The sequence below is a fragment of the Leguminivora glycinivorella genome, chromosome 10 (genome assembly GCF_023078275.1).
Source record: "Leguminivora glycinivorella isolate SPB_JAAS2020 chromosome 10, LegGlyc_1.1, whole genome shotgun sequence".
Classification (NCBI taxonomy): domain Eukaryota; kingdom Metazoa; phylum Arthropoda; class Insecta; order Lepidoptera; family Tortricidae; genus Leguminivora; species Leguminivora glycinivorella.
The window spans coordinates 4503983-4528176 of NC_062980.1; the positions used below are offsets into that span (position 1 = coordinate 4503983).

Consider the following 24194-nt stretch of genomic DNA (forward strand, 5'->3'; position numbering starts at 1 on the left):
ATAAAACTCCAATACCTAGAGGTTAGTTTTTATCCCATCATATCACAAAAAGTTTCACTAAGCTGCGATATTGCGAATTCCATTTCAACAGAGCACATATATCAAAATGTCTGACACATCCGTATCCGGATGCACTGTATTACTCGATAGTGCAGTATCTGTTCCGGTTTTACGGAAGGTACCCACACTTAGGGTGCCTTTCCACCAGGGATGCGCTACGTGGATGTGTTTGATATCCACCAATCAGCTTAGTCGAACCCTAACGGTGGAAAGACACCCTTACGCCGTGTCTTGCGTGGGCGACGGTCGCGCGCCGGTCGCGCGACCGTCGCCGTCGCGTCTCATACTTCCATATCGATAAGGTTTGATTTCGTATGCGTCGCATCGCCGTCGCGCGACCATCGCGCGACCGTCGCCTACGCAAGCCACGGCGTTATACAGGGTGAACTAAGAGACGTGAGCAGGATCTAGTGCGTAATTTGTAAACTGCAAGCAACTGCTTTGTCTCAATATTGATATTTATTTATATTGTTTCTTTAACAGTATTTTATACAATCGTGATATATTATAATACAAAGCTTTTCAGTCGAGTACCATGTTTAGACCACGAAGCTTGCTGAGTGGCCTAATGTACGAGAGTGAAAAGCTTAATTATATCACTATTGTATACAATACTTTTTCTATTAGTCATCATCTTCGTCATCAATTGACGAAAAATACCATCATTCAAGTTAAAATTAATGTTAATAGCGTCGTCACCGTTGTATCAACATCAAATTATCTGGCAACCAATTGTTTGTAATAAACGTCTCTGATTGGTCGATAACGCGACAGATAAAAAAAAATGTGTTTCAGATGCAGAAAAATTTGCCAGGTATCGCAAATGAGAGAGCTTGCATGAAGTTCTATTTTTGATTTTTTTTCAGTTAAGTGAAGTATAATGAAATATTATAGTTGACTAAGTGAAAGACTATCCAACACTGAAAAGTCAGAACGTATAGTTTAGTTTGTAGTGTCCTAATTGACAGATTAAAGTAAAGAGTTTTATGTCATTTACAGTGATCGGAACTATGGGAGTAAAACTTTAACAAAACCTTAGAGCTGACATAAATTTAAAATAAAACCAAGATAATTATTTTCAGATCAATTTGATTCTGAGTTCCGATCACTGGTCATTTATAAGTAAATGACACGAATATCCGGTTACCTACTTAAAAATCGTATCCCTTTGGTGTGTATTAATTGTCATTACAAATAACGTTAGTTCTGTCACTGTTTAGAGAAGTTTTATCATTATTCATCGTTAAGTCTGCTCTTGGTAGCTATATCCAACACCAACAGTGTAGCTATAAAAATAATAATTTAAAGTGTCCACTTTTGATGTTTGTTCAAATTTCACATCAAAATTTCCCCTCAACTTCGATTCAAAAATTGTACCAGAATTTACAAAGAATATTCGAATACAGATTGGCTCCTGGAAGAATTGAATCGGACAAAGTATTTCCTTTTCCTAAGTTTGCTGGCACGCACAACGAATACAAAATTGACGTCCATTTTAAACACGACGACGTTCATATTACGATAAATTTTCCTTTGAACGTGTAACTGCAGATCTGTTTTCAATTGCCTGTGATTTCGTTTACTAGTTAAAATAGTTTTAATGTTTTTGTTTTAATTTTAGTTTTAATTTTAGTTTTAAGTTTAGTTTTAATTTTAGTTTTAATTTTAGTTTAATTTTAGTTTTAATTTTAGTTTTAGTTTTAAATTTAGTTTTAATTTTAGTTTTAATTTCAGTTTTAGTTTTAATGTCACTAACGGGTCAAACGCGGTGAAATATGATTATTTGAACCTGTTCCCGACGTTTCAGCCAGGTAAATGAAACCTGACTAGAACATCGAAAAAACGAAAGAACATCAAAAGAAGTGTAGGTATGTATAAAGTAAAACATGAGACTTCTTTTAATTACTATTTTAGTGACCCACATCTGGGCAAAGATTTCTAAATTGTAAATGCGTCAAAATACATAATAGTTTACCGGCATTTTTTTACTATTTGTTCCGAAATTTCAATACGAACTGGGGTTTGAATCTACAACTCCCGGACTACAATCGCGCGCTCTTATAATATAGTTAGGCCACCGGATCTCAAACTATCACTTTTAATTAATTCTAAATTGAAAGCTAAAATGTAAAGTACACCTCAAACTTCGCGGAGCTGCCACGACTGATTTTCATAGCAACTCTGTACTTCAGTTTCGGGTACTATTCCAATAACAACATAGTCGAGACGAACCGTCAACCAGAGCTAAAGAATTTGTTATTTTAACAAGATGAAATAAGACTAATAATATTTTTATGAATATCTATAGGCATTTGATTACTTGACTTGAGTTACACTGCAAAGTGCAAAAATATAATGGTTGTCATAAATGCCATAATATGAAAGCGTGCATTTCAAAGAGCCCATAGAACTAGCACATAATATTAAATTACGATACAGATGCGGAAACGACGAATTTCGGAACGAGTGGCGATAAATTAAAACACGACCGAAGGAAGTGTTATAAATCGACACGAGCACGTGTGAATCTTAACGTACGACGTTTTTCAGTACATATAATAGCCCTTTGAAGTTTCGACATAGGCATAATTACAATAAACCACTTCTCGCACTAGTGCGATAAAATAGCACCATGTGTACCTACTGAAAAGTTAGTAACGTCGTTAATAATCGAATCGAATAATCGAATGTCGAATCCGTGACGTCATTTTAAAATCCAAAATCAAAAATACATAAGAAAATGAGACCTACGATTGTATGAAAACTTGAAACGACGATTTTGCGCGCACATTCGTTCAACAAATGGGAATTACATCGCCTGCTTCTGACAGTTTGACACATGGGGAAGTTTGCGTAACTTTAACTTGTTTTGGGCTCATTGCTTGATGTTGTTTGGCGAGAGATTGAGAACCTTTGCCGGATTTCGCTTCAACTTTTCGGTATAATATGAGACGTTTTAAAAGTTGAAAAAAACATTATTATTGTGCTAACTCATAGTTTATATTTTAGATTTCATATAGAAAAAATCATTTAGGTTTATTTAGTGTCTATCTGTAGGTAGGTATATTACTTTATATCATTTTTGGGTAACTAATTAGAAATAGAAACGCTCCTCACATATGCTAAGTATATTATCCATTACACACACACATACACACACACAATCACGCCTGTGTCCCATGGAGGGGTAGGCAGAGCACATGAAACTACTCAAGTTTCAGTGCCACTCTTGGTAAATAAGGGGTTGAAAGAAAACGAAACTGTGACATTGCAGTGACAGGTTGCCAGCCTCTCGCCTACGCCACAATTTAACCCATATCCCACAGTCGCCTTCTACGACACCCACGGGAAGAAAGGGGGTGGTGAAATTCTTAACCCGTCACCACACGGGCAACATCCATTAGTCTTTTCAAAATGTTTTTGTTGAGTTTCACGTAAAATTATGTTATAATTAAATAAAATTACTTCTAAGTACTAAGGCATTGTTTCTCATACACAACTTATGAATGATGTTCTGCTTAACCCTGATACAAAGAATATAATACCTACTCATTAGGCTCTGATAATTTATTTCCCTAATATGTACCTATACCCATAATCACTTTTTTTTAAACTGCTAGTTATAGTTAGTCATAGTTATTATGATTAGGAATATTTATTATTGCTAGTAATAGTTATTATGATTAGGAAATCATGGGTCCATGTTGGCTCATATAAAATTATTTGTTAAAAAAATATTGTTTATACCGATTTGTGCTCCGAATGATCATTTCTCATAATTTTACTTATCATAATTTTGTTTCATTATTATCAATAATACTACTATCACTATTCATAATAACAATTTGTCCGAAAATTTTTAATCATAACTTCTATACAAATATTTAATAACATTCATAATTTTGTGTTTAAGAAAATCATTCATCATAAAGTTATTAAAAAAGTTTTGGGGAAGTTCTATGAAAAACTTGTGCCATTTATAGAAGCGCGCTTGGAGCTTTTACAGTGACATATACAATTTACATTAAAAAGTCGTTCACGGTCAACCTAACACGCTCCTCCTCGCTACGCTCGTCGTCGCACCTAACTGGACTCTGTCACATGTGATTTATGTTCTGTTAACAATAATATAATGGTTAATTATATTACTCGCAATCGTTATAATCAATAAGTATATAAACATTAACATTAGTATAAAACGTATTTATGATGAATGACATTATGAACATAAGTCATTCGAAGTTACGATAGTTAATATTAACATAAAATTGTTATGAATAATGATCATTATAATGTAAAATTGTATGAGAAACATTTTCGGACTACCAATAATCTATGTACCAATTTTATATGAACTTTGGCGCACCCGGAAATCATAATAACTATAATTTTCTAACTGCTAATATTAGTATCTCTGAACAAATGACCTCATTACAAAATCACAGCACGATTTTCAGCGTACATTATAGTTAGTTTCCAGGTATTATTCCAATCGTGTAACTTCCACAAGCGAATCAAGGATTTCAACAAACCAGTAAAACAATGATCCAAGTTTACCAACAGATGCCATGAAACTCGAGATCATCTTACGCTGGTCATTCTGACAGTCATCTCCACTCACACTACCACGCAACCAATGCGAATAATACTCAGGAGGCTACAACTAACTACTACAACCACTACATCGCGTTGAAAAAATAAAAACCGGCCAAGAGCGTGTCGGGCCACGCTCAGTGTAGGGTTCCGTAGTTTTTCGTATTTTTCTCAAAAACTACTGAACCTATCAAGATCAAAACAGTTTTCCTAGAAAGTCTTTATAATGTTCTACTTTTGTGATTTTTTTCATATTTTTTAAACATATGGTTCAAAAGTTAGAGGGGGGGGGACGCACTTTTTTTTCCTTTAGGAGCGATTATTTCCGAAAATATTAATATTATCAAAAAACGATCTTAGTAAACCCTTATTCATTTTTAAATACCTATCCAACAATATATCACACGTTGGGGTTGGAATGAAAAAAAATATCAGCCCCCACTTTACATGTAGGGGGGGTACCCTAATAAAACATTTTTTTCCATTTTTTATTTTTGCACTTTGTTGGCGTGATTGATATACATATTGGTACCAAATTTCAGCTTTCTAGTGCTTACGGTTACTGAGATTATCCGCGGACGGACGGACAGACAGACATGGCGAAACTATAAGGGTTCCTAGTTGACTACGGAACCCTAAAAAGCATCAAATCACATCATAAATAACCTCGCAACTATGAACTTAATGACGTATCGTTGCAGTTGAATTTCGAATGACACGCTTGTGTACGTTATGTTTTTTTATTACGCGAGGCTGTTACAGTGCCGTTCAAATTAAGAACGTTTTGTTTTTAAAATTGGAAATGTTTAGGTTGTGAGTTTATTTGAAGTGGTCAGTTGGTATGCGGAGTCTTTTCATAGTGCTTTTTGAAGTTTTACAATGATGTTCAGAAACGTTCAAACATTAATTCATTTTTGATCCTTTTTCTTTAAATCTGTATTTTCATTAATTTCCATTTAATATTATTTAATTTAATTCATAATAATTGTCAAATCATATGTTCAATTTGCATATTTTTTAATTCAAATATTCAATATTGTACCGAAGTTGACATTACGCATTTTATAAATCATTTGTATTATTTTTCATTCATTAATCGTTCGAAATTCCATAATTCCATATTTATTCAATTTGTATTTTTTTTTATTAAAATATCAGTATTGTTTAAAATCACATATGTAAAGTTTGTATATTCAAATTTCACCTATGGCAATGTTTACAATTCAAAATTCAAATCTGACAGCTTTTTAGAGCTTTCAAAAACTTACTGTTACTGTTCGTTATTCCGCTCTCAAAACGACACTGTACCACTTTTCTTTGTCTTCCACAATTCGGATTAAACCAGATTAAAACTACAGTCCGCTTATTATTCTACCACCACTACGAAGACCTGAGACCAGCGAAGATTTTACAATGACGTTAAAACAGTTTTTATGACAATACGTACCTATACAAATAACATGAAAATGATATTTAGTTTTATGGGAATATTAGATTTTTTTTTGCATTTTTTTTGTTCTTAATCAAATGTTGAACCAGTTTTTCTAAATTGGTAAAGATATATGACCGACATGAAAAATAATTCAAGTGAGGTAGGACCAAACGTAATATTTTACTAAAATTAATGTAATAATTGTCACAGAAAATTGACGTTAGATAACGTTATTTAGGATATTCAAAAATGTTAAAAAGATCTAAAGATTATATTTTATATTATTATGTACGTGCATCTTAGCAAATAAAAGCTTTGAAGTTTGAAGTTGAATTTTGCAATAATTGCAATATCGTAGCTTCAAAAGTAGTTAACTTACATTTTTATCTTAAAATATGCATTTTACTCCTCCAAAATTAAACAGTTTCATGAAGTCAACAGAATGAACGCTTAATTACTGTAATTATCATTAGTTTAATGGGGACATTACTTTTGCCAGTTGCCATTTCGTCCCAGTAAAGGATTAAAATACGAACTAAAAAGACTTTTTGAAGTTCCCATTGATATGAGAGCTTCGGCAATTTGAGGTCTCGAGAACACCAGCATAGTTTGACCTCGAGATCCTTAAGAAATATACTATATCGGAGATCTATAAATGATGGATAATCTTTAGATGGGTTTGTTTGAGAATACTGAGCTCGTTACAACGCCGCCGGGCGGGCTTACTGCATTTTTCATCATTTTACGGTCGCAGTGAACGAATATAAAAATCAGTTAGATATTTTAAATTAAAGAACTAAAAGCAATTTGCACTTGCAATAAAAATAAATTACAACAATTTTTTTTTAATTCAAAATTTCAAATTGATAGATATTTAGCAATGAACTAGACGAACGGATAGACAATTTACTCTCTCTTACAGAATAACATGATAACACTATAAATACACTTCCCCTGACTATAAGACAAGCCCCAAGTAAGTTAACTTTCAAACGCATGCTGCACCAGCATCTGCTGAGTGCGGCACAAGTTAATTAGTTCTCCTTCGCGCATATGCATAATGTTTATAATATATTATTTGTATGTATATTTGTATTTATATTTGTAATGATATGAACGTATTATTTATGTATTATATTTGTAAATAATGTTGCTATACTTTTCATGCTTTCTAAATTTATTTTTCTCACTGCACCCACATTCGCGAATTTCTGTTTGGCCCTATGGTTGACTGGTAGAGAATGCCTTAAGGCATTAAGTCCGCCATTTGTACTTTTTTTTTTCAATTGTGCAATAAAGTTTAAATAAAATAATAACATACATACATACATACAATCACGCCTGTATCCCATGAAGGGGTAGGCAGAGCACATGAAACTACTAAAGCTTCAGTGCCACTCTTGGCAAATAAGGGGTTGAAAAAAAAAACGAAACTGTGACATAATAATAAATAAATAAATAACACTATTTGTAAGATGGTTTTGGTGGAAATTAGGCATTTATTTTTCTTTACTTAAGGTCATGAGAAAACAGAAAAAAAGGTATTTGGGTATATCAGCTATACGGATATACCCATATAATTTAAGAAAGTTTCAAATAAATCCAAAAGATGGTCTGAAATTCGCTACTTGAGTATTTTTGTTGCATTTCGGTTATACGCAACATCATTAAACCTTTTCAAATATTAGTTTTTTATTATTCAGAAACGTCTGCGAGCGATATTACATATTATTTTTTAAAACTTAATGCATGTTAATGAAATAACCTACCAACTGAAAAATTCTGTGCACTGTGCTATAATGGCGGGCAAAGACTGAAATGTATAAAAGTGATTTCTTTTGACGAATGATGCAATTTTATACTTGCCGGTTCCTGATGGCTCCAATTAGGCTCTACTGAAAACTTTTGGAATAGTCTTTTTGATTTTTTTCATTCAAATGAGGTTTTTTGCTTGAATGGTGAATATTTGAATAAGGTTTTTAATTTTTATGGAATATGGAAAGGTAGACCAGACCAGGCCCCGTAGCCGAATGGCATTTCTCCGACGCCAAACGAAAGCGATACGCCGCTGGCTCTGTCGCGCCAATACGCAAGCGCGATAGAGATAGATATCTACTAGCGCTTCGTTTCGTGAGCGTTTCGTGAGCGATTGTGCCATTCGGCTAGCCACCCTGGACTTTTGCCCCTCTCACTAGGCGTCTCGCGAGCGTCGGCGTCAGGCCATCTGTATGGCAAAGCCGTCGTTTGGCACATGACCCCACAATTTTTTTGAGGATTTTGTGGCGTCATTTCCTTTCTTTTCGTTCTTGGAACAGTTGGGATCTTGGTCCTAAGAGCCACGGGAAAGAAAGAAAGAAAGAAACGTTTATTTGGTGTATAAAAAAATGAAAACTTAACCTATTACACCTTAGTCTAATAACTCTGTGTCTGGTGTCCATGGGCGGCAGTGATCGCTTACCATCAGGCGACCTGTCTGCTCGTTTGCCTCCTATCCCATAAAAAAAAACACTTTATACACCAAAATGGTTGCCACTCAGCATATGCCGATGACTAAGTTAGCCATGGCGCTGGTTTTCAGGGCAACCAAATAAATAAGTTTTATAGATACGACTTTTTTATTTTTCTTCCTAAATCATCTTCCCTAAATTGGTCGGGTCATTTATCTAACACCCTGTATAAACTATTATCGTGATTTGGATGAAAACCTTAATATACTTTAGTATTGGTATTGAGAAAAAATGAAAATGAAATATTTATTTTTCAAGTAGGCATATTACAATGCGCATATGAACGTCAAATAGAGCTACGCCGGCTCTAACCCTACGCCTCAGCCTCTGTTATGTCCAAAATACCAATTTATTTCGGTGTTATAATAAAACCCATATTATCGTAATTGATTTGTCGGAATATTTAATTAATATTAAAACATCACGTCCACATACTTTAAAAGCTTAAAGCTAAAGAATGCATACCCAACTTTGAACATTCTCTCAACTAATCGCCATAGTTTTAGCTATTATGAAGAATATTTCAGAACTACCTTCGTGGGTTTCGAATTTTGGGGTTTTTGAAGTAAAAAACAACAGTTTGTGGAATATTTTCCTTTACCTATAAAAATGTTAATACTCTATGCGGTCGTACCTACGCCTAGCACGACCTATATCCTCCCCAGTCCTCGTGTACAATTTTTTGTACATATTCATATTCAATAATCTATTTTTAACTTTTATTATGTTAGAAAGGGATCGAAATTACAAAACAATTGCTTCCGGGACTTAGGAGGCCCAACAGGCTATGCTAATGTCCTCTTTTTATATGTGTAATCTTATAGAGTCAAATTAGTTCGAACGGTTGTCGTAATTTGACTATAATAAAATAATTGTACATATCAAGATTTCGTATCAATCCGGCGGAGGAAATTTTGTAATAGTACATTTCGTTATAAGTGCGAGAAGTATGTCATTACTTCACGAGTCCCGAGACATTTTGCCACGAGCGGTACGCGAGTGGCAAATCTCGGGACGAGTGAAGAATGACATTCTCGCACGTGTGACGAACGACGTTTTTTAATACAGTTGCGAAAAAACACTACTACTTACTTACAATGAAATAAAACAATCCGAACTATCAATTTTCCCATGGACATTGACGGATTATTTGACAATTCAAAGGCGTATTTTTGAAGCTTTTAAACTTGCGTGCATATTTTCGAGTTTGCTATTCATCTAACATAATTTATTTCATTGGGTGCCATAAAAACATAAACATTTACGATTTGGGACGATTGTTTAATGTAAAACTACATTTTAATTTAATCGATCTATTTATGCCCCGACGTATTGCAAATAACGTAAAATAATTATGACAAATCGCGTAATATATTGAGGTTTTTTGAACGTGCATTAAGTTAAAACATCGTAGACGTCTCTACTTTGACAGTAGAAGACGCGTTTCGTTCCAATCATGTTCTGTTTACACGACTCATTATGACCGATTTTTCAAAGTATAAACCATTTTATAAATTATGTTTAGTATGACTAAAAGTAAACAATTGCATATGAAATATTAACGTTTAAAATATTAATCACTTAATAGTATGTTTATAGTTTTATTCTGTCTTAGTAAACTAGACTAATATGAAAACAGCTCCGTAAGTAGTCGTAAAATGGAACGTATATACTTTTTACGCACTAGTTCGTAAAATACAACTTCTCGCACGCTAAACAGCCAAAAAACGGGCACTTTTTGAGCAACTGTATTAAAAAAGATATTTATAAATTCTACATATACAAAATCTGAAGACAAATCTTAGTATTTAAAGTAAACCAATGCAGCGATCAAGTTCGATTCGTCTGCCACATCCGCCAGCTGCGCCATCTTGGCTTACAATGTCGCCTGCAATTTCCTGGACCTGCCGCCTTGACGTATTCCATTCATTCCGTTTGGAACGAGGGAACCAGTGTAAGTGAACTTGCAGTCTTCACGTACACTGGCGATGTTTTTAAGATGATTTTTACCGATTTCTCATGAAATTATCCTATATTTTTATCATCCCACCTTAATACCCAAAATCCTACTCAGAACCCGAAGGGCTTTTCGCTGCCGAGGAAATACTGCTGCAGCCTAAATAGAATTCACACGGGTCATGGCAAATGCAATCACATGCGATACAAATGGGGATGGAACGAGAGTCCGTTATGTGACTGCGGCCTTGAGGATCAAACTACCTAGCACATAGTCGAACGATGCCCTAAGAGACGTTTCCAAGGCAGCCCGATGGATCTCTATACCAATTTGACACCTGCGTGCGTAGCCAAATGACATTTCTCCGACGCCAAACGAAAACGAAACGCCGCGCCACTTAGTCCGGCTCTGTCGCGCCAATACGCACGAGCGATAGAGATAGATATCTACTAGCGTTTCGTTTCGTGAGCATTTCGTGAGCGTTAGTGCCATTCGGCTACGCACCCTGACGCGATCGGTTGGTTGCGTAACCTGGATGTCGACTTATAATATTAATTGTCTACAAGTATACGCCATACGCTTAAATAAATTTACAAGTAAGGACTTAGGACATTGTCATGGATTTGTCGTCATCCAAATGAAATATACACACACACACACACACACACAATCACTCCTGTATCCCACGAAGGGGCAGGCAGAGCACATGAAACCACTCAAGTTTCAGTGCCACTCTTGGCAAGTAAGGGGTTGACAGAAAACGAAATTGTGACTTTGACTTTGCAGTGAGATGAAATATACATGTAATTTTTTTCAGATATGGGACTGCTTTGATTGGATAACCTCCTACTGATACTATATTTGAACTTAAAACCTGGGCTTTCTAAGTGTAAGGCCTAAGTGCACACTCATATTAAACAATTGAAGCTCAAACAAGTGTGCTGAGTCGACGCTGCATAAGGTGTAGTGTACGCAAAGAGCGAGCGTCCACTTAGGCCTTAGTGCGTTTTCACAATATCCGATCCGATATCGGATGGATTTAAAAGGCAAAAATCAGAGATGGCGGCTTAAATGAATGGGATATCGGTCCTACATCCGATATTGGATCGGATAATGTGAAAACGCACTAAGAGTCCAAGTTATGTAGGTTGACTCGATGCTCTTTGCTCATTTACGGCAGGAATAGTAATAACATGTCGAATTGGGTGCAGCAAACATTTGTACAGATGTGACTTCGACGTCGTATTGGGTTGGATAAGCTTGCCTTTAGCTAGATATTGCACACAGCGGCAGTCCAGGGGGCCGATTTTTGAATGTCGACTATTCGATTTCGTGAATTTCGTTGAATCTCCACTACTAGAGACTTAAGTTCTTCTTATAGAATCGAAAACGAGTGGTCAGTACCATTAGATTTAAAATTACTAGCCATAAGTTTTCAAAACAAGCATTTCGTCGTTTTATATATAGATATTTTAGAAGTTTTAAAATGGCGAATTCGTGCGTTTTGAAATTCAAAAATCGGTACTGGTGAATTGTGAGTGTTCGTTTAGTTTAAGGAATCATCTGTTCGTAAATAATTTTACTGTAATAAACCTTAAGTAGATAATTCTAATAGTACCATCTCTATTCAACACATCAGCGAGAACGATAATCATAACAAAATTACCATTACAGAATATAATGCCATCTCATGTTTCACGTACAGAATCCTAAACACTACTTACGCCATGTATTTCCATACGTTACAATGCCCCCTCATTTATTTTTACTACGTTACAATGCGCCCCTCATTTAAACTTTTCCAAATTAAAAGCCAGCAATTTATAAACGTATTGTTTTTGTTTACAGGCGCGGAACAAACCCGCAGACGGGGGTGGTCACGTCAACCAGAAGAACGCGGCGGGACAGAAAGCGACGCCGACGAGTCAAAAAGGTAACTAGTATAATTATAATCTACTAGCTTTTGCCCGCGGCTTCGCTCGCGTTAGAAAGAGACAAAAAGTAGCCTATGTCACTCTCCATCCTTTCAACTATCTCCACTTAAAAAAATCACGTCAATTCGTCGCTCCGTTTTGCCGTGAAAGACGGACAAACAAACAGACACACACACTTTCCCATTTATAATATTAGTATGGATTAATAAAATTTATATTGACCGGTATAGGTATTGACCGTGATTACCTTTTTGATTTTTGTCGAGCTCCCGATATTTCGACGCAGTTGCATGCATCATGATCATGGAAAACTGAAGAAGGAAGGAACTGGATGTCAAAGTTGCGTCAATATAAGTCTAATGAAAATAACCGTGAATCGTTCAAAACTCTCATCTGTTAATAATATTATTATATACTGATGTTTTAAACAAAGTTTTATCGTGCTCATATCAGGCGTCATGAGAAATATGAAATATGAATTATTTTAAACTTTATTACACAAAAAAAAATAGGTACATGTTCAGGCTTTTATTATAATCATGCGGTAATTACCATGGGGAAAGTTTAGTTTTAAAAGCATAAACCTTTTTATGTGTAAATAATTTTCTGTTGTTCTTTTATAATTTTAGTATTTTTCACTTCTGTATGCCATGCCATGAATACATTATTTATATTTCTATTTATATTCTACATTCAGACCTTTTCAACATTAAAAATCATGAACCTAAACTCAACAAGATACATACTAAAGTATAATTATGTTTCGTAGAAGATGAGAACTAGTTCATTTTAACCGAGTGACATAATTTGTTACGCCAGCTGATATCGACAGTAACACTAACGCCTTAAAAAACGGTGTCATTTATAAACGTTCAGAAAACTACATTTTCGAAACTATTTACTTTCTGGTCGTAAATTACCCCGTTTTCACGAGAACACGGAAGTTGGATTGAAAAAATAAATCAGTGGTAGGAGGTGCTCTCAGTTGGCTCTCAATGATCGAGTATTTCAATGACTTTTTTGTTTTTGATATCGCAAAAGCTGACGTTGAGCGTCATATGCGAAATTTGTATTTAATAATTAGTTTCAAATTGGTCGCTTCTTTATTTTGTCTCTTTACGGTTTATGATAGTAAGAGGATTTGAAAAGATTCCCCAACAATTAATGTAAAAAAGCTATTTATTTAAAAGGGATATGGTAGCGAAAATGCTAAAATGGAAAGGGACCTTTCAACTTGGGAATTTTATTTAAATATACAAGTGTTATTAACTAGATTTATCGAAAAAAAAAATCATTTCAAAAAGTCTTAAAATCGAGGTTCCGCTCTCGACTCTTTCCTCCTTCAAAACTTAATCAATCGGAACGAAATTTGAGAATCTGAGTAACAATGAAATAATCTATGTCGGACCTTTTAGCTTTTTTGGTTAATTGTTACCAATCTTGAGTATCACACCTTTCCTTGCGCCACAATGAAAAAGGCCGTTTTTGGAAATTTTCGATTGGCTCTAGAGTCTTTGCAGAGTCCGACACAGATAAAAATAATAACAATCTGTGTTGAATAAATCATTGCTCTATCTTCAAAAACCAGGGAGGAAATAGTCGAGAGCGTTTGTATGGAGAATTAACCCCTACCGTATCGTCTTAAGTGGAGCTGCTAATGCAGACCAAAACAGAACTTTTCAACAACTTTTTACAATAACATATTAGGTATAATAAACCATTTAGAATGTAACTATCGTCATACAAAAAACTGGCTTAAAACTTCAGTTATACTTTAACCTGTTGCTATATGTATGAAATATATATTTAGCCTTTTTATTTTCCACAGGCGGTCCAAAAACTCCCGTCAAACCATCAGCGCAAAAAGGGGCAGCAAAGACCGCGCCTCCAAAGCAAGCCGCCGCCGCCGCTGCAGCCGTCAAAACTCCTCAGGGGAAGAAGAAGAAAGGACACAAGCACCAGCAGTATGAGCTCATTGTTACTATTAATCTGGTGAGTTGCGTAGTTCATACTCTTTTTCAACCTGGGGTAAATTAGTTTTTTTTTGTTGGGATGATCGTCATAAGGCAAGACTATAAGAGTATACATTTAGAGATGGGTAGGGGTGAGTAAATACTGAGTATTTACCCGTAATTTACTCAAAGCACCGAGTAAATACTCGTATTTACTCATTTGGGTGAGTATAAACTGTTACCTAAAAATAATTTAAAAAATGAGATTTAAGTACTTAGTCGTGTTTATTTTAACTGTGTGGACATGTTTAAATGAGATTTATATTATTAGAAGCTTATGGGAGTCTTAGTTTGTCGAAAAAAGGTAATCTTTGTGAGAAAAAAATAGTGATAATGTTTAGTTAGCAGTTTTGTTTTAAGAAAGCAGGTATTTACAGTAAAAGTATGAGACTTCAATGAAATTGATGTTCTAGATAACGGCATGACGTTCGGAAGTGATTGTTAATGTGGCACTTACGACCTTTTATTAAGGGTTTTCTAAAGAAAACTCAAAAATGGCTCAGCTGGTGACGTTGAAAGTACTAGTTTTGTGTTTTGTATTATATGGCCAATAATTTGACGGTTTCTGGATATTTTTCCAACAACGAATTCGAAAGTTATAAAGGTATAAACATTATTTCGGCCTTAATTATCGTTTTATTCCAAAACTGTTCATATTATTAAAAAACTTTTTTAGAAACATTCAATTAATTTTTAAAGACCTATCAGATGATGTATAACACACTGGTAATTTCTGAATTTTATTTTTGTGAAAAATAGTTACATGTATGGAGAGCACGTCTTTAAAATAAAATTAATATAAATTTGATTACTTAACTTAGTAGTCGATAACAAAATACACCAATATTTCTAATTTGTATTTCCATTTCAGCACGCGAAATAGTTTATACCCATCAATTTGAGTAAAAACGAGTAAATACGGGTATTTTGAGTAAATACTGAGTATTTACTCGATATTTACTCTTGATTATTTACTCACTACCCATCTCTATATACATTATGAATAATTGAATTAGTTAGGATACTGTCGCAAAAGACATTGCTTATTGGATGGTTAGCGATCTCTAGTTAGTGAAGTATGTGTGAGTATTGAGTCAGAAACGATGAATATGCTTGTTTGTGGACAGTCTTCCCCATAAACGGTTTGCAGATTGGTCTACCTGTAAAAAAAAGTTATAGTATCAACTGGCAAGAAATTACTAAAATGCTTAAGAAAAGAAGAAAGATCCAATATAAAGCCCACCGTTCGCGCTCATTGTTATTAATCAGAAGAGTTACTACAATTTTCAAACTGCACTCATTTTGAAAGCAATTTGAAACAAAACTTGGCGTCGCTGACATGTTAAGTGCAGCAACATCTTTTTACACACGAGCAATTACATTTGAGGTATTTTTTTTTGTAATTCGGGTTATGACAGGTACAGACATTTTGAGTACAGTAATGAACATTAAAATGTGGAGATAATGTAAGGAAAATCTTCACCCGATTGAGATTTGTATACATATTAGTTTCATTTTGCAAACTGTACGTAAATATCTCATTATGTGTGGACATTTATTTTTATTTTAAACTACTACTACGACCCAAAATAGGAACGAAACCCATTTTTCCGTATGATACACTTACCCGTACCGACTTCTAAATTTTGATCACCAGATAAAATGGTCAAACTGGCCCTTTTTCCTTCAATTACAACCCTCGTCCCAACATGCAATCACCCATTTAAGTTAAGGAAACCGCCAAATCGATTTTTAACGACTGCAACGACTGTAATGTCGCCGCTAATGCTTTAGAAACTTTGAATATCTCAACTTTTGCTTTACTGTGACCCGTTAGGATAAAATAAAACGTTGTTCTTTGTACAAAAGGAATAAGGAACAAAACTTGTAGCAACGGAATCAATTTATATAAAATTTCCTTTAAAATTTTTTTTAAATAAATTTAGACGTCTCAATTGAATTATGCAAGTTGCAACACGACCAATCGCTGCATACTTTTATGAATTCACAGCGTAAGTAAGGTGGATGAAATCTGTATGGAACAGATGAAGTGTACATAGAAGATCGACTTAATTTAAAATTGGTCAACTTGAATTTTAAATAGTGTTTCAAATATATTGCACTTAAAGTCATCACATCGCGCATGGGCCAAGACGTCCAGTAACATTTTTTCTAATATTTTTGTTTATTTGAAAGTACGTAAATACCGAAACAACGAATACCGATACTCATAAACGAACACTGATATTTATATTTTTATTAAAATAATAATTTTTATATTTTATTTTACCCAGAAAAAATCTTGGAAATTCTACTGCAACTTTCAATGTGTCATAGACAACATAATAGTATTTTATGCAACTGGTGGTTAAAAGAGGTCAAAAAAGGTGAGTGGCGTGGGTAACAATTTGAGGCGAAGCCGAAAATTGTTAATAAAGACGCCACGAGCATTTTTTGACTCAGTTAAACACCGTTGCATACAATACTTTTTCTACGACCAAGCATTTATTTTGAAAGAAAATTATAAATTCAACAAATACCTACTTTCAGTCATCTTAGTTATCTAGATGGACCGCCTACCATTTTGAATATGCAGTTTGAGTGCAAACATGAAAATAAAACTGTCTATTGTATGGTTCTTTGAAGCCTGGCCACTAAGACGAATCGAGCCGAGTTGAATCGAGTTCTCATACATTTGAATGCGATTCGACGCGTCGCCAATGAACGCAGCAGAAAATGAAGGAGTCTCGACTCTGCGAATTGGTTTGTTAAGTTGGTAGCAATGTTTTTACTGAACTGTAACAGCTATATCGTGCTACTGCTACTAAATGTTTTCAGGGTATAGACTAGATAGACTTGTCCTGACGTCTTTTATGTAGGGTTTTAAAGTTCTATGCACGACCTTGTAACTCACGAATAACAGTACGGGAGTAGAAAATAGTATTTTATGCAACTGGTGGTTAAGTCAAAAAAGGTGAGTGGCGTGGGTAACAATTTGAGGCGAAGCCGAAAATTGTTAATAAAGACGCCACGAGCATTTTTTGACTCAGTTAAACACCGTTGCATACAATACTTTTTCTACGACCAAGCATTTATTTTGAAAGAAAATTATAAATTCAACAAATACCTACTTTCAGTCATCTTAGTTATCTAGATGGACCGCCTACCATTTTGAATATGCAGTTTGAGTGCAAACATGAAAATAAAACTGTCTATTGTATGGTTCTTTGAAGCCTGGCCACTAAGACGAATCGAGCCGAGTTGAATCGAGTTCTCATACATTTGAATGCGATTCGACGCGTCGCCAATGAACGCAGCAGAAAATGAAGGAGTCTCGACTCTGCGAATTGGTTTGTTAAGTTGGTAGCAATGTTTTTACTGAACTGTAACAGCTATATCGTGCTACTGCTACTAAATGTTTTCAGGGTATAGACTAGATAGACTTGTCCTGACGTCTTTTATGTAGGGTTTTAAAGTTCTATGCACGACCTTGTAACTCACGAATAACAGTACGGGAGTAGAAAATAGTATTTTATGCAACTGGTGGTTAAGTCAAAAAAGGTGAGTGGCGTGGGTAACAATTTGAGGCGAAGCCGAAAATTGTTAATAAAGACGCCACGAGCATTTTTTGACTCAGTTAAACACCGTTGCATACAATACTTTTTCTACGACCAAGCACTTATTTTGAAAGAAAATTATAAATTCAACAAATACCTACTTTCAGTCAGCTTAGTTATCTAGATGGACCGCCTACCATTTTGAATATGCAGTTTGAGTGCAAACATGAAAATTAAACTGTCTATGGTATGGTTCTTTGAAGCCTGGCCACTAAGACGAATCGAGCCGAGTTGAATCGAGTTCTCATACATTTGAATGCGATTCGACGCGTCGCCAATGAACGCAGCAGAAAACGAAGGAGTCTCGACTCTGCGAATTGGTTTGTTAAGTTGGTAGCAATGTATTTACTGAACTGTAACAGCTATATCGTGCTACTGCTACTAAATGTTTTCAGGGTATAGACTAGATAGACTTGTCCTGACATCTTTTATGTAGGGTTTTAAAGTTTTATGCACGACCTTGTAACTCACGAATAACAGTACGGGAGTAGAAAAAGGTTTTAAACAAACATTCGTTTATATCATTCTTGTTTGAATTGAATGATGTTTGTTAGTTCGTTGCGGCTATTAAATGGAAATAGTTTTATGACGCTGACGACATGATGGAATAAAACGTTTTTAGACGTTTTCATTTACAAGCGTGTCATGGGCCACGAAAATTACGCTACAGTGAGTTACATTGACAGCGTCAAGCGTAAATAGCAAATGACTGTCTTTGTGACAATTACGAGTATGACCACAGTGAAACCGTGATACAACAAATTTAATAAGAGTGTAAATTTTATATTCAAATCACTACATAGTATAAAACAAAGTCACTTTTTCTGTCCCTATGTCCCTATGTCCCTTTGTATGCTTAAATCTTTGAAACTACGCAACGGATTTTGATGCGGTTTTTTTTAATAGATAGAGTGATTTAAGAGGAAGGTTTATATGTATAATAACATCCATTAAATAGTGGAGAAGTACTGTTATTTTTGAGGTTTCTAATGTGATGTCGTAAATAATTACATGCGGGTAGATTATATTTATTTGTCTACCCCGAACATTTATATAAATTAATATCGGGTAGTTTTGTGTTGTTTACATCTCCGGTGACATTTTGCTGGGACGTCAGTCTTCCGCGACCACGGCCAGTGCAACCTGGCCGAAACGTTGGGAAAAAAGGTAAAAATAATGTTAATTAATCGCATTCGACCTGTATGTGACTTTAAATATGTGTACAAAGCGCGAGAACTTAGTGTTATCTTGATAAGGGATAGGGATAGCGATAGGGATAGCGATAATCGTAAATTCGTAAATAAACTTAAAAATAAACTTATGCTTGAAGCGTATTACACTGTTGACGAATTTTTCAACGACGTGCACTCTTGAACTGGTTCACTATACCAACCATTTTGAATTATAAAATTGAAATGTATCTTCGACAGCATGTTTGCATTAACTATGTAACTTATAAGTGCCGACTGTAGACACTTAATAACAAAAAATAACAAAGAAGAATAATTGTATTTATATGTAATTTTGTTGACATGTAAAACTATGTTTGATAAAGGAATAAATGAATGAATGAATGAATGAATGATAGGGATAGCGATAGGGATAGCGATGTCACTACATAGTATAAAACAAAGTCGCTTTCTCTGTCCCTATGTCCCTTTGTATGCTTAAATCTTTGAAACTACGCAACGGATTTTGATGCGGTTTTTTTTTAATAGATAGAGTGATTCAAGAGGAAGGTTTATATGTATAATAACATCCATTAAATAGTGGAGAAGTACTGTTATTTTTGAGGTTTCTAATGTGATGTCGTAAATAATTACATGCGGGTAGATTATATTTATTTGTCTACCCCGAACATTTATATAAATTAATATCGGGTAGTTTTGTGTTGTTTACATCTCCGGTGACATTTTGCTGGGACGTCAGTCTTCCGCGACCACGGCCAGTGCAACCTGGCCGAAACGTTGGGAAAAAAGGTAAAAATAATGTTAATTAATCGCTTTCGACCTGTATGTGACTTTAAATATGTGTACAAAGCGCGAGAACTTAGTGTTATCTTGATAAGGGATAGGGATAGCGATAGGGATAGCGATAGGGATAGCGATAGCCATAGCGTTAGCGATAGCGATAGCGATAGGGATAGAGATAGGGATACGGATACGGATACGGATAATATGGGTATCGTTAGAGGGATACGGATAATCGGTCGGCGGTCTCTTACAATCAAAGTGCTCTAAGACGATCGTTGTTTGCTTGCTTGAAGATTACGTTTGCGATAAGTATAAGCAAAATGTAAAAAATTGTAAGGGATAATAGAAAAAAGTACTTTTTACCCACCGATCATATAGTGTCGAAATACGGGCTATGTGGGATGTTTATAAAGGTTTCCCCAGCGTATATAGAATTACCTACGCTGTGGTCGATGTGTAATATTTCTACAATCATTGCAAGCAAAAGTATTATGTGCAATCGAAATAATCGCAGATAAATATACCAGAGAAACCTAAGGATCCAAATGAAAATCTTAATGAATACTTTTATTACGCGGGCGAAGCCGCGGGTAAAAGCTAGTTATATATAAAATAATCATGCTGTCATTTTTATATTAGGCTTCTATTTTTTGTTTTTAATAATATTTGTTTTTGTAATTCTATTCTCATTGTTTAATACATTAAGCGCTGTTGGGTTTGAATTGTCATATTACCCGAGGGTCAACAATAACATGTCGCAGTTTTCAAAGGCTAGGACCAACATTTAATTCCGAAATCTGATGGCGGCAGATATGCACATTGCACATGAGCAAGGCTCGCCCGTATTTGGCGGTAATAAAAACACGCTACACGCTATGGCTGATGGACACTCGACGGATCGTATTCTGATTTGACGCTCCGATGCTTTGACGCTACCAGCAACTCATTCACGCCGCTTTTTCGTGGCCTTTGGTTACGCATGACATGTACTCTTAATATTTGATTTTTGTTGATGCCGAGCATTTTTAATTATTAGAAAGGTACATAAATTCGGAAAATTTGCCGTATTTTTCTACTGACAAAGTATGTGCCAAAATATGTAAGTATGTATATACGTAAAAGTATAGACAAATATCCCAAACAGTTGCGGTCTCTCACAGTTCTTAATTTATTGTGATAGCGATGTTATATGACCATGGAGCGGATGCGATAAATTTGATATATGGCCTCTCCATCACACGTTTGGTTTGTGGAGAGAACTAGCGAATTCAGCTATTAAATCATTTTAGGTCGGTGTTTGTGGTAAATATATAATACAACAATATTACATGCGGATTTAAATTTGAGTGGGTGATTATGCATTAAAACGTGGTGACGTAGTAATTATCGTTGGGACAATTTGTTACGCGAACATGTTACATTTAATAAATTGGTACGAGTTTGAGCTAGTTTTGACACGACTTGGAATAATAGGCAACTTGACTGTACCAAAAATTAAATATTGTATACCATGCACGAAATAAAGCATCAGATAATTATAAGAAAAACAGGGACAGGAGTTATTTTTAACTCCAATTTATATCATGAAATAAAACTATGGAAACGGATTAAATCGCGTATAATGAATTTAAAATACATCCCGACGTTTCGAACTCTTTACAGCGTTCGTGGTCAACGGGTGACTGAGGAAAAATTAAAATGTGCAAAAGCTACCCACTTACAAGAAATATTAACGAACCATGACCACAAATAATATAGATTTCTAAGGCAGGTTCACACACTATTAATAAAGCCAATTATACAATATTCAAAAATTTTTACCATTACTCTGTAAAAAAAAAAAAAAAAAATCCAATCCAATTTATATTTTATATTTCAGATATAAATATATTTATAAATCAAATTAAGTGACGTCACGGTCAACTGATTTACATCAGTTGACCGTGAGGTCACTTAATTCGATTTCATATGAATCCATTAGCAAGTCGTTAAAAATCGTTTTGACAGTTCTTAAAAAGAAGCAGATTTGACTATGAGGAAAGTAGCCTATTTTCTCGGTGAGTTTTACGAGATTAATACGTATACATTAGTCATGCGCTGTTCCGGGGTATACATGTCAGGCATTACTTTCACTGCATTTCGCACAAGCAGCTCAACCGATCTTTAAGGTCGCGTCAAAACAAAATCTAAGTAGAAACCAATTTAAGGTAAAAAATCGGCCTCTGTGATTCGTCGAAAATTATCTTCTAGGGGAATGGTCTAAAAATAATCCCCTAGACCAAGGTTCAAACGCCATGAAAAGGTAACAATAATATACTCGTAAATATTGAAGGAATTGTTACATTTACTGGTCGTTCGTTCTATTCATGAATCACAATAATAAAAAATATTAAAATCTATGATAAAAAACCAAATGGTCCAAAATAATAACTGTGTAAAAAATATCCTCTGTTTTAACGTCTATAATTTCATACACTACTTATAAGGTCAAAAGTTTAACACCGACAAAACACTATTTGCTTAATAAAAAACTGGCCAAGAGCGTGTCGGGCCATGCTCAGTGTAGGGTTCCGTAGTTTTCCGTATTTTCCTCGAAAACGACTAAACCTATCAAGTTCAAAACAAATTTCCTAGAAAGAGTTTATAAAGTTGGACACACTTTACTTTCCTTTAGCAGCGGTTATTTCCGAAAATATTAATTTTATCAAAAAACGATTGTAGAAAACCCTTATTCATTTTTAAATACCTATCCAACAATATATTACACGTTGGGGTTGGAATGAAAAAAAAATCAGTCCCCACTTTACATGTAGGGGGGATACCCTAACAAATTCACAACACCTTTGTTCCGTGATGGGAAAGATATTAATAATATAATCTGACTTTGCAAGAGCTATAAAAATGTACTGAAGGCAGCGAAGGCGTGAGCTGTAAAAGTGAGTGATTAAAGAAAGGCGACGGACCGTTCAGGGGAGCCGTTAAAATGGCCGCGCCCACTTCGGTAAAACATTACTCGGGTTTTATACTGATTGAGTGGGTTCAGGGCTGGTTTATGAATAATTAGGGCTAAGATTAGCAGAAATTTACTGTATTTAAGTAGCTCCTTCAATATAGTGCTGATATTCAACAGGAAGCGCTGGTGGCCTAGCGGATAGAGCGTGCGACTTTCGATCCGGAGGTCGCGGGTTCACACCCCGGCTCGTACCAATGAGTTTTCAGAACTTATGTGCGAAATGTCATATATTTGCCTGTTGCTTTTCGGTGAAGGAAAACATCGTGAGGAAATCGGACTAATTCCAATAAGGCCTATGTAGTGGTACCTACCATTCGAGTTGAAAGGTCAGATGGCAGTCGCTTTCGTAAAACTAGTGCCTACGCCAAATCTTGGGATTAGTTATCAAAGCGGACCCCAGGCTCCCATGAGCCGTGGTAAATGCCGGGACAACGCAAGGAAGAAGATGATTCAACAGGATGAGCATCGATCGGGGCCTAATTTGAAAAGTGACGGATCGTTAAGAATAGACGTTAAAATTATCTAGCTCGCTTCGGTAAAAACATTACACAGCATTCGTAATAATTCAGTGGGTTTGAGGGTTGGTTTATGAATCATTTTGGCTACGACTGCCAATGTGTTCAAACTAGTGGTGATTGATTCTAATTAACACAAGTCAAATTATATTCTATTGAAAATATTTCAACTTGTGCTATCTTAAAGTAGTCACACCACTATATATATAAATCATAGTCAGAGGGCGCTACGAGTCCTTGTATAAATTACTCATATGAGAGATAATTTCGACCTCAGCATCTGTGACCTGGGTGGCCGAGCGGAAATAGGCATCTGCCGCGATTGCAGGGTACGCTGGTTCGATTCCAGCCTCAGGCACTGGAGGCCTTGGTCACTTTTTCTTTCATATGTGTAATTTATTTCGGTTTTAATTTAGTGGTGATTGGTTTAAGAAGTTTTAGGACTACTTATGACTGCCACTTTTCCAGATTCTAGTATAAAGTGTAATCTTGTGCGCAGCGATTTGCCATTGTTTAGGTTGTAAATAGTAATCAAGTAAAAAAACTTACCTAAGTTCCCTGACGAGATATTTCCGATGAAC

At 35.2% G+C, this 24194-nt stretch overlaps 1 protein-coding gene across 1 annotated transcript in view; it reads left to right on the top strand.

Annotated features, from left to right (window-relative positions):
- LOC125230253 (calmodulin-like) overlaps nt 1–24194 on the top strand; it is a 129123-nt gene that overhangs the window by 87800 nt on the left and 17129 nt on the right. Inside the window, exons 2-3 of the mRNA XM_048135360.1 lie at nt 12398–12482; nt 14312–14475. Of these exons, the coding sequence (XP_047991317.1) occupies nt 12398–12482; nt 14312–14475 (249 nt within the window). The remainder of the gene's footprint in view (nt 1–12397; nt 12483–14311; nt 14476–24194) is intronic.